The sequence below is a fragment of the Capra hircus genome, unplaced genomic scaffold (assembly GCF_001704415.2).
Source record: "Capra hircus breed San Clemente unplaced genomic scaffold, ASM170441v1, whole genome shotgun sequence".
In the NCBI taxonomy this organism is placed as follows: Eukaryota; Metazoa; Chordata; class Mammalia; order Artiodactyla; family Bovidae; genus Capra; species Capra hircus.
This window is the reverse complement of record NW_017189922.1, coordinates 1-11,217: the sequence shown is the minus strand read 5'-3', so window position 1 is coordinate 11,217 and position 11,217 is coordinate 1. Positions and strand designations below refer to the sequence as shown.

At 59.9% G+C, this 11,217-nt stretch overlaps 2 protein-coding genes across 2 annotated transcripts; both read left to right on the top strand.

Annotated features, from left to right (window-relative positions):
- The first annotated feature begins 1,981 nt into the window (after positions 1 to 1,981).
- Positions 1,982 to 3,675, top strand: LOC108634733 (ubiquitin carboxyl-terminal hydrolase 17-like protein 6). The gene has a single exon (XM_018044922.1). The coding sequence runs from the start codon at positions 2,128 to 2,130 to the stop codon at positions 3,673 to 3,675; it is 1,548 nt and encodes a 515-aa protein (XP_017900411.1). The 5' UTR covers positions 1,982 to 2,127.
- Positions 3,676 to 6,619: 2,944 nt separating this feature from the next.
- On the top strand, positions 6,620 to 8,469 carry LOC108634735 (ubiquitin carboxyl-terminal hydrolase 17-like protein 6). Its single transcript, XM_018044924.1, has one exon. It carries the CDS (start codon positions 6,766 to 6,768, stop codon positions 8,365 to 8,367), a length of 1,602 nt encoding a protein of 533 aa, XP_017900413.1. The 5' UTR covers positions 6,620 to 6,765; the 3' UTR covers positions 8,368 to 8,469.
- The last annotated feature ends 2,748 nt before the right edge of the window (positions 8,470 to 11,217 follow it).

The following is an 11,217-nucleotide window of genomic DNA, read 5'->3' as shown; positions in this document are numbered from 1 at the left end:
AACAAAGGTCCTCCCCACACTGAGGAAAGACCCGAGCCTACCCTAGATTGGGATAGCAAGCCAACTGGACTTCCGACTCTGCCCGTCCTGCCTGGCAGTCAGTTGTCCCTTCCAGCTGGGCCCCGGACAAACGCCGCTGGACTCGAGGAGACGCGGCCGGCCTCCAAAGTGCCTGGGGCGGTGGGGAAACTCTCCTCCCCTAGCTGCTTTCTCCACTGCCTCATGATTCCCGTGACCCGGTGGAGGGGGGCCTGAGGACCTTTATCGATCACCTCTTGTGTTTTATTTCTGTTTCTTGGCTGACGGCTGCGAACCCCAAACCCTCCAGCAAAGGGCAGACCGGGAATGTGCGGTTTAACATCTCAGACCTCGAGGAACAACTCTGGTTGCTGACTGCGCCAGTCGGCGTGGCAAGGAACAGAGAACGTTCCGATGGCTCGTTTCCCCCGCATGCTCACCTACAGCGCACCATGCCCTCCACACGTGGAGAGGAAAAAGAATGATGAGCAGTATCTTCCCCCAAGAACACGAACAAGCGTGCCCCGCGCGAGGACGTGGAGCCACCCACAGCCCTCCCTCATCATCACCACCCATCCTCCTCCACCCCATCGTCTCCAATGGACTTACTGCTTGCCCCACCCACCCCCTCTGAAGAAGAGGGAGAAGGAGAAGGAGAAAAAGGAGAAGAATGGCGACTGGAGCGGCGTGGCAGAGGGAGTGGGAAGGTGGCCTTACGCTGGGGGAAATCCGTGCAAAAGCGAGAAAGATACTGGCTGATCTCGCTTCTCTGTGCCATGGGAAGGAGGCAAGAGGACAGCAAGGGTGTGAGCACCTGGACGATAAAGCACAAAGTGGTAGGGTCCTGGGATGGGATGGGGAAGCGGGAGGTGGGAGGGGTGCAAGAGGCTAAGGAAGAAAGCGGGGTCAGGGCCGTTCTTTCCTAGTAAGTATCCACGGATCAAGGCTTCAGCTATGTATGGGAAACCCATGGACCGTGAAACCCCCATCGTCCTGGAAGGCGAGCATAATGTCCAGGACGGGAGAGCAAACAAACACACCTGTCCCACACCGAGAAGGAAAGCAACAGCCATCCTCTTCCAGGAGGGAAACCTTTCTTATACCTTGACTTATAGCGCGTTTTAAGCCCTGGAATTGGAAAGACGACTGTATGAGTCAACTATTGTATATAAAATAGAGAAAGAGAATAAAAGCAACAAAAAAATAACAAAATGAACACAAAATTAAAAAAAATTAAAAAAGGAAAAGCAAAAAAAAAAAAAAAAACCCCACAAAAAACCGCTCGAAACCCCCCCCCCAAAAAAAAACAAAACAAAGAAAGCAACGACAACAACAACAACAACCACTATCAAAACAAATGGAAGAAGGAAAAGGAAGGGCAAAAGGCAACGGAGACATAAAAAGAGCTGAAGCAAGGAATCCAAAGTTGCAGCAAGCCTATGCCTTTTGGAATGAGCTCGCTTTGGGGCTTGACCAACGGCCCTGAAGGGAGAAAAGCATATGTGCCACTCTCTCGGCATCTTTTGGTGCCAGGACCCTGAACGCTAGGAGAGTGTCCAGTGAGAAAGCATAGAAATTGGAGCGGACCTCACTGGAGAGCAAAGTTGAGGCAAGGGTTTCTTGTTGTCTGGGGAGGGGTTGTCCTCAGGCAGGGGTCTGGGGAGGGGAGACCCCTAAAGGGGAGAGGGTAGGGGGGCAGACCTATGTTTGCACAAGTGTGTTAGGACGTGAATGGTGAGCCCACGGCATTCCTCTGCAGCCCGCATTTGTGTGCTGAACTTGGAAGGCCCGCAGTGACTCTCTAGCGGGCAAGGCTGGAAGGCCCAATGGCCCCGAATCATTTGCATCCGGAGCCCTTTGGTCCAGGGGGCCAGGTCGGAAGTGCGTGCGGGGCTTCCTCAAGGGGAATTCCCCGAGAAAAGTGTCGGTGGTTGGATGGCGGGAGTGGGAGTGGGCAGGCCCTCGGCCGCCTCAGCGAATGAGGAGCTTGCACGTGCGGGGGTGGGGCCGTGGGAAAGCCCCCAAAGGACCGAGGGGGCGGGGCCAAGGCCCTTTTTGGAGACGACGGTGTGAGGGAAGGAGGCATCGGCGTGCAGCTGCAGGTAGGAGATGGAAACCCTCGCGGGCCTTGTTTGCAGAGACCCGGGGGCTGCTTCTGAGCACGGGGGAGGTGCGTGTCCGGCTCCCTTCAACGTCTTAGCCGGAGGGCGAGGTTGTCGGGCCAGCGCCGCTGGTGCGGATGCCCTTCGGGGACCCTCTGTCCCTGAGGGGCCGTCGCCGGCAGTCGGGCGCCCCCAGCGGGGTGACTTGGCTCCTGGGTCAGCGGGGCTGGCGCCTGGCCAGAAAGTCGCCCTGAGTTGGAGGGGGCCGTGGGGGGTGGGCGCTGGGCTTCAGAATCTGGGGAACACCTGCTACGTGAACGCGGCGCTGCAGTGTCTGAGCCACACGCCGCCCCTGGCCAGCTGGCTGGTGTCCCGGCAGCACGCCACCCTCTGTCCGGCCGGCAGCTCCTGCACGCTCTGTGCCATGCGAGCTCACGTGACCCGAGCCCTCCTTCACGCGGGAGAGGTGATCCGGCCCCGCAAGGACCTGCTGGCGGGCTTCCACAGACACCAGCAGGAAGATGCCCACGAGTTTCTGATGTTCACTCTGAATGGCATGCAGCAAGGGTGCCTGAGTGCATCCCAGCCGTCGGGCCACGCCTCCGAGGACACCAGCGTCGTCCGTCAGATCTTCGGCGGGACGTGGAGGTCTCGGATCCAGTGTCTCCACTGCCTCGGTGTCTCGGACACGTTCGACCCTCATCTGGACGTCAGCCTGGATATCACGGCGGCTCAGAGTGTGGAGCAAGCTCTGAGAGAGCTGGTCAAGCCCGAGAAGCTGGAGGCGGAAAATGCCTATGACTGTGGCGTTTGTCTCCGGAAGGTGCCTGCCACCAAGAGGTTGACTTTGCACAGCACGTCCCAGGTCCTGGTGCTGGTGCTGAAGCGGTTCACACAGCTGAGCGGGGCCAAAAGGGCTCAGGAGGTGCGCTATCCCCAGCGCCTGGACGTGCAGCCCTACACGTCTGAGGGGACGGCAGGGCCACTGGGCTACGTGCTCTATGCCGTGCTGGTGCACTCCGGGTGGAGCTGTGAGCGAGGACACTACTTTTGTTACGTCCGAGCCGGCAACGGCCAATGGTATAAGATGGACGATGCCAAGGTGACCGCCTGTGACGAGACTGCTGCCCTGAGCCAGAGCGCCTACGTCCTGTTCTACGCCCGGGAGGGTGCGTGGGAAGGGGGCGCTGGGGGAGGGGCAGCGGCCCCCCTCGGGGCTGACCCCGCAGACCCCGGGCAGCCTGCAGGAGACGCCAGCGGCAGAGCTCCTGGGTCGCAGGAGTCCCCGGGGGACACAGAGGCCGAAGGGATGAGCTTAGAGCAGTGGAGACGCCTGCAAGAACACAACCGACCGAAGCCGGCCTTGGAGCTGCGCAAGATCCAGGCTGCCCTGCCTGCCGGCGCAGTCGTGATTCACCGGTCCAGACCCGGAGGAGGGAGAAACCGCCCGCCGCCCGCACAGGAGCACCACCGGCTCGACCGGCCCAGCACGGACACCCCGCCTCCGGGGCCGACGGACGTCGGCCACGGCCCTTGTGCCAGTGGGAGGGCCTAGAGCGACCAAGGGGAGGAACAAGAAGCCGCGGCCATCTCTGGGGCTGTGGCGGTAGGCCGGCTCTGATGCACATGCGTGCAGACGCCCAGGCACACTCTGCGTGCGGCCCGCCCTGGGCGACGCAGCAAGAGTGCCGACGAGGAGCGAGTTCCTCTCTGGCGGTGAGGACGATGCGGCCTCCTGGGAAAAGGCGGGGCCTGGAGCGAGCCCGGGGTCTCCGCGTTCCCTGGGAACGGGTTTGTGCCCGAGCGGCTCAGCTCTCGAGGGCTGGCTCTGCTGGGAAGTCGGCGGAGCGAATGGGGTGCGTGAGCGGGTCTGAGCACGGTGCCAGGGCCTGCCACTTCTGCGAGGGTGGGAGAGTCCTCTCTGGATGGGACTTTGGGTGTGGCTTTGCCTTTCTTCCCCCGTCTCCAGTCCCTGGCCGCACCGCTGGCCTCTGGCGAGTGACGCGGCCTGGAGACGCCTCACAGAACGCTCACAGCCAGCCGAGCAAGGAGACGCTCTCCGGAGCCCTTCGGGGGGGAGGTGCGGGGAAGAGCGGATGCAGGTCCACACACAGTGTCCTTCCGGCCGGCCAGGCTCTCGAGAATGCCCCAAACGTCGAGCAGCGTCTGCGGAGAAGATGGGCAAGCAGTCTTTATGGGTGGCTGCCCTCGGGAGGCCTCGTGCTACTAGGCAGAGTTTCCAGCAGGATTGAGTTGGGGATCCGTGGGTCCCCGACAGGACGCTCGTCCGCAAAGTTCCCTGGGGCTCCATTTCCGGTGCAAGGAGCGTGCTGGAGAAGCGCCAAGTGCCAAACAGGAGACGCGATCCACAATGCCGTGAGCACCACCACCGGCACCACCAGCACCGACACGAAGGCCACGGGGAGAAAGGCGAGCCAACTAGTGCCAAAGAAACCTCTCCACCAGCAGTGCACCGGGGCCTAGGTGGAGATTCGTCACGCAGCGTTCATTTCTGGAAACAAAGGTCCTCCCCACACTGAGGAAAGACCCGAGCCTACCCTAGATTGGGATAGCAAGCCAACTGGACTTCCGACTCTGCCCGTCCTGCCTGGCAGTCAGTTGTCCCTTCCAGCTGGGCCCCGGACAAACGCCGCTGGACTCGAGGAGACGCGGCCGGCCTCCAAAGTGCCTGGGGCGGTGGGGAAACTCTCCTCCCCTAGCTGCTTTCTCCACTGCCTCATGATTCCCGTGACCCGGTGGAGGGGGGCCTGAGGACCTTTATCGATCACCTCTTGTGTTTTATTTCTGTTTCTTGGCTGACGGCTGCGAACCCCAAACCCTCCAGCAAAGGGCAGACCGGGAATGTGCGGTTTAACATCTCAGACCTCGAGGAACAACTCTGGTTGCTGACTGCGCCAGTCGGCGTGGCAAGGAACAGAGAACGTTCCGATGGCTCGTTTCCCCCGCATGCTCACCTACAGCGCACCATGCCCTCCACACGTGGAGAGGAAAAAGAATGATGAGCAGTATCTTCCCCCAAGAACACGAACAAGCGTGCCCCGCGCGAGGACGTGGAGCCACCCACAGCCCTCCCTCATCATCACCACCCATCCTCCTCCACCCCATCGTCTCCAATGGACTTACTGCTTGCCCCACCCACCCCCTCTGAAGAAGAGGGAGAAGGAGAAGGAGAAAAAGGAGAAGAATGGCGACTGGAGCGGCGTGGCAGAGGGAGTGGGAAGGTGGCCTTACGCTGGGGGAAATCCGTGCAAAAGCGAGAAAGATACTGGCTGATCTCGCTTCTCTGTGCCATGGGAAGGAGGCAAGAGGACAGCAAGGGTGTGAGCACCTGGACGATAAAGCACAAAGTGGTAGGGTCCTGGGATGGGATGGGGAAGCGGGAGGTGGGAGGGGTGCAAGAGGCTAAGGAAGAAAGCGGGGTCAGGGCCGTTCTTTCCTAGTAAGTATCCACGGATCAAGGCTTCAGCTATGTATGGGAAACCCATGGACCGTGAAACCCCCATCGTCCTGGAAGGCGAGCATAATGTCCAGGACGGGAGAGCAAACAAACACACCTGTCCCACACCGAGAAGGAAAGCAACAGCCATCCTCTTCCAGGAGGGAAACCTTTCTTATACCTTGACTTATAGCGCGTTTTAAGCCCTGGAATTGGAAAGACGACTGTATGAGTCAACTATTGTATATAAAATAGAGAAAGAGAATAAAAGCAACAAAAAAATAACAAAATGAACACAAAATTAAAAAAAATTAAAAAAGGAAAAGCAAAAAAAAAAAAAAAAACCCCACAAAAAACCGCTCGAAACCCCCCCCCCAAAAAAAAAACAAAACAAAGAAAGCAACGACAACAACAACAACAACCACTATCAAAACAAATGGAAGAAGGAAAAGGAAGGGCAAAAGGCAACGGAGACATAAAAAGAGCTGAAGCAAGGAATCCAAAGTTGCAGCAAGCCTATGCCTTTTGGAATGAGCTCGCTTTGGGGCTTGACCAACGGCCCTGAAGGGAGAAAAGCATATGTGCCACTCTCTCGGCATCTTTTGGTGCCAGGACCCTGAACGCTAGGAGAGTGTCCAGTGAGAAAGCATAGAAATTGGAGCGGACCTCACTGGAGAGCAAAGTTGAGGCAAGGGTTTCTTGTTGTCTGGGGAGGGGTTGTCCTCAGGCAGGGGTCTGGGGAGGGGAGACCCCTAAAGGGGAGAGGGTAGGGGGGCAGACCTATGTTTGCACAAGTGTGTTAGGACGTGAATGGTGAGCCCACGGCATTCCTCTGCAGCCCGCATTTGTGTGCTGAACTTGGAAGGCCCGCAGTGACTCTCTAGCGGGCAAGGCTGGAAGGCCCAATGGCCCCGAATCATTTGCATCCGGAGCCCTTTGGTCCAGGGGGCCAGGTCGGAAGTGCGTGCGGGGCTTCCTCAAGGGGAATTCCCCGAGAAAAGTGTCGGTGGTTGGATGGCGGGAGTGGGAGTGGGCAGGCCCTCGGCCGCCTCAGCGAATGAGGAGCTTGCACGTGCGGGGGTGGGGCCGTGGGAAAGCCCCCAAAGGACCGAGGGGGCGGGGCCAAGGCCCTTTTTGGAGACGACGGTGTGAGGGAAGGAGGCATCGGCGTGCAGCTGCAGGTAGGAGATGGAAACCCTCGCGGGCCTTGTTTGCAGAGACCCGGGGGCTGCTTCTGAGCACGGGGGAGGTGCGTGTCCGGCTCCCTTCAACGTCTTAGCCGGAGGGCGAGGTTGTCGGGCCAGCGCCGCTGGTGCGGATGCCCTTCGGGGACCCTCTGTCCCTGAGGGGCCGTCGCCGGCAGTCGGGCGCCCCCAGCGGGGTGACTTGGCTCCTGGGTCAGCGGGGCTGGCGCCTGGCCAGAAAGTCGCCCTGAGTTGGAGGGGGCCGTGGGGGGTGGGCGCTGGGCTTCAGAATCTGGGGAACACCTGCTACGTGAACGCGGCGCTGCAGTGTCTGAGCCACACGCCGCCCCTGGCCAGCTGGCTGGTGTCCCGGCAGCACGCCACCCTCTGTCCGGCCGGCAGCTCCTGCACGCTCTGTGCCATGCGAGCTCACGTGACCCGAGCCCTCCTTCACGCGGGAGAGGTGATCCGGCCCCGCAAGGACCTGCTGGCGGGCTTCCACAGACACCAGCAGGAAGATGCCCACGAGTTTCTGATGTTCACTCTGAATGGCATGCAGCAAGGGTGCCTGAGTGCATCCCAGCCGTCGGGCCACGCCTCCGAGGACACCAGCGTCGTCCGTCAGATCTTCGGCGGGACGTGGAGGTCTCGGATCCAGTGTCTCCACTGCCTCGGTGTCTCGGACACGTTCGACCCTCATCTGGACGTCAGCCTGGATATCACGGCGGCTCAGAGTGTGGAGCAAGCTCTGAGAGAGCTGGTCAAGCCCGAGAAGCTGGAGGCGGAAAATGCCTATGACTGTGGCGTTTGTCTCCGGAAGGTGCCTGCCACCAAGAGGTTGACTTTGCACAGCACGTCCCAGGTCCTGGTGCTGGTGCTGAAGCGGTTCACACAGCTGAGCGGGGCCAAAAGGGCTCAGGAGGTGCGCTATCCCCAGCGCCTGGACGTGCAGCCCTACACGTCTGAGGGGACGGCAGGGCCACTGGGCTACGTGCTCTATGCCGTGCTGGTGCACTCCGGGTGGAGCTGTGAGCGAGGACACTACTTTTGTTACGTCCGAGCCGGCAACGGCCAATGGTATAAGATGGACGATGCCAAGGTGACCGCCTGTGACGAGACTGCTGCCCTGAGCCAGAGCGCCTACGTCCTGTTCTACGCCCGGGAGGGTGCGTGGGAAGGGGGCGCTGGGGGAGGGGCAGCGGCCCCCCTCGGGGCTGACCCCGCAGACCCCGGGCAGCCTGCAGGAGACGCCAGCGGCAGAGCTCCTGGGTCGCAGGAGTCCCCGGGGGACACAGAGGCCGAAGGGATGAGCTTAGAGCAGTGGAGACGCCTGCAAGAACACAACCGACCGAAGCCGGCCTTGGAGCTGCGCAAGATCCAGGCTGCCCTGCCTGCCGGCGCAGTCGTGATTCACCGGTCCAGACCCGGAGGAGGGAGAAACCGCCCGCCGCCCGCACAGGAGCACCACCGGCTCGACCGGCCCAGCACGGACACCCCGCCTCCGGGGCCGACGGACGTCGGCCACGGCCCTTGTGCCAGCGGGAGGGCCAGAGCGACCAAGGGGAGGAACAAGAAGCCGCGGCCATCTCTGGGGCTGTGGCGGTAGGCCGGCTCTGATGCACATGCGTGCAGACGCCCAGGCACACTCTGCGTGCGGCCCGCCCTGGGCGACGCAGCAGGAGTGCCGACGAGGAGCGAGTTCCTCTCTGGCGGTGAGGACGATGCGGCCTCCGGGGAACAGGCGGTACCTGGAGCGTGCCCGGGGTCTCAGTGTTCCCTGGGAACGGGTTTGTGCCCGAGCGGCTCAGCTCTCGAGGGCTGGCTCTGCTGGGAAGTCGGCGGAGCGAATGGGGTGCGTGAGCGGGTCTGAGCACGGTGCCAGGGCCTGCCACTTCTGCGAGGGTGGGAGAGTCCTCTCTGGATGGGACTTTGGGTGTGGCTTTGCCTTTCTTCCCCCGTCTCCAGTCCCTGGCCGCACCGCTGGCCTCTGGCGAGTGACGCGGCCTGGAGACGCCTCACAGAACGCTCACAGCCAGCCGAGCAAGGAGACGCTCTCCGGAGCCCTTCGGGGGGGAGGTGCGGGGAAGAGCGGATGCAGGTCCACACACAGTGTCCTTCCGGCCGGCCAGGCTCTCGAGAATGCCCCAAACGTCGAGCAGCGTCTGCGGAGAAGATGGGCAAGCAGTCTTTATGGGTGGCTGCCCTCGGGAGGCCTCGTGCTACTAGGCAGAGTTTCCAGCAGGATTGAGTTGGGGATCCGTGGGTCCCCGACAGGACGCTCGTCCGCAAAGTTCCCTGGGGCTCCATTTCCGGTGCAAGGAGCGTGCTGGAGAAGCGCCAAGTGCCAAACAGGAGACGCGATCCACAATGCCGTGAGCACCACCACCGGCACCACCAGCACCGACACGAAGGCCACGGGGAGAAAGGCGAGCCAACTAGTGCCAAAGAAACCTCTCCACCAGCAGTGCACCGGGGCCTAGGTGGAGATTCGTCACGCAGCGTTCATTTCTGGAAACAAAGGTCCTCCCCACACTGAGGAAAGACCCGAGCCTACCCTAGATTGGGATAGCAAGCCAACTGGACTTCCGACTCTGCCCGTCCTGCCTGGCAGTCAGTTGTCCCTTCCAGCTGGGCCCCGGACAAACGCCGCTGGACTCGAGGAGACGCGGCCGGCCTCCAAAGTGCCTGGGGCGGTGGGGAAACTCTCCTCCCCTAGCTGCTTTCTCCACTGCCTCATGATTCCCGTGACCCGGTGGAGGGGGGCCTGAGGACCTTTATCGATCACCTCTTGTGTTTTATTTCTGTTTCTTGGCTGACGGCTGCGAACCCCAAACCCTCCAGCAAAGGGCAGACCGGGAATGTGCGGTTTAACATCTCAGACCTCGAGGAACAACTCTGGTTGCTGACTGCGCCAGTCGGCGTGGCAAGGAACAGAGAACGTTCCGATGGCTCGTTTCCCCCGCATGCTCACCTACAGCGCACCATGCCCTCCACACGTGGAGAGGAAAAAGAATGATGAGCAGTATCTTCCCCCAAGAACACGAACAAGCGTGCCCCGCGCGAGGACGTGGAGCCACCCACAGCCCTCCCTCATCATCACCACCCATCCTCCTCCACCCCATCGTCTCCAATGGACTTACTGCTTGCCCCACCCACCCCTCTGAAGAAGAGGGAGAAGGAGAAGGAGAAAAAGGAGAAGAATGGCGACTGGAGCGGCGTGGCAGAGGGAGTGGGAAGGTGGCCTTACGCTGGGGGAAATCCGTGCAAAAGCGAGAAAGATACTGGCTGATCTCGCTTCTCTGTGCCATGGGAAGGAGGCAAGAGGACAGCAAGGGTGTGAGCACCTGGACGATAAAGCACAAAGTGGTAGGGTCCTGGGATGGGATGGGGAAGCGGGAGGTGGGAGGGGTGCAAGAGGCTAAGGAAGAAAGCGGGGTCAGGGCCGTTCTTTCCTAGTAAGTATCCACGGATCAAGGCTTCAGCTATGTATGGGAAACCCATGGACCGTGAAACCCCCATCGTCCTGGAAGGCGAGCATAATGTCCAGGACGGGAGAGCAAACAAACACACCTGTCCCACACCGAGAAGGAAAGCAACAGTCATCCTCTTCCAGGAGGGAAACCTTTCTTATACCTTGACTTATAGCGCGTTTTAAGCCCTGGAATTGGAAAGACGACTGTATGAGTCAACTATTGTATATAAAATAGAGAAAGAGAATAAAAGCAACAAAAAAATAACAAAATGAACACAAAATTAAAAAAAAAAAAAAGGAAAAGCAAAAAAAAAAAACAAACCCCACAAAAAACCGCTCGAAACCCCCCCAAAAAAAAAAACAAAACAAAGAAAGCAACGACAACAACAACAACAACCACTATCAAAACAAATGGAAGAAGGAAAAGGAAGGGCAAAAGGCAACGGAGACATAAAAAGAGCTGAAGCAAGGAATCCAAAGTTGCAGCAAGCCTATGCCTTTTGGAATGAGCTCGCTTTGGGGCTTGACCAACGGCCCTGAAGGGAGAAAAGCATATGTGCCACTCTCTCGGCATCTTTTGGTGCCAGGACCCTGAACGCTAGCAGAGTGTCCAGTGAGAAAGCATAGAAATTGGAGCGGACCTCACTGGAGAGCAAAGTTGAGGCAAGGGTTTCTTGTTGTCTGGGGAGGGGTTGTCCTCAGGCAGGGGTCTGGGAGGGGAGACCCCTAAAGGGGAGAGGGTAGGGGGCAGACCTATGTTTGGCAGACCTATGTTTGCACAAGTGTGTTAGGACGTGAATGGTGAGCCCACGGCATTCCTCTGCAGCCCGCATTTGTGTGCTGAACTTGGAAGGCCCGCAGTGACTCTCTAGCGCGGCAAGGCTGGAAGGCCCAATGCGCCCCGAATCATTTGCATCCGGAGCCCTTTGGTCCAGGGGGCCAGGTCGGAAGTGCGTGCGGGGCTTCGTCAAGGGGAATTCCCGC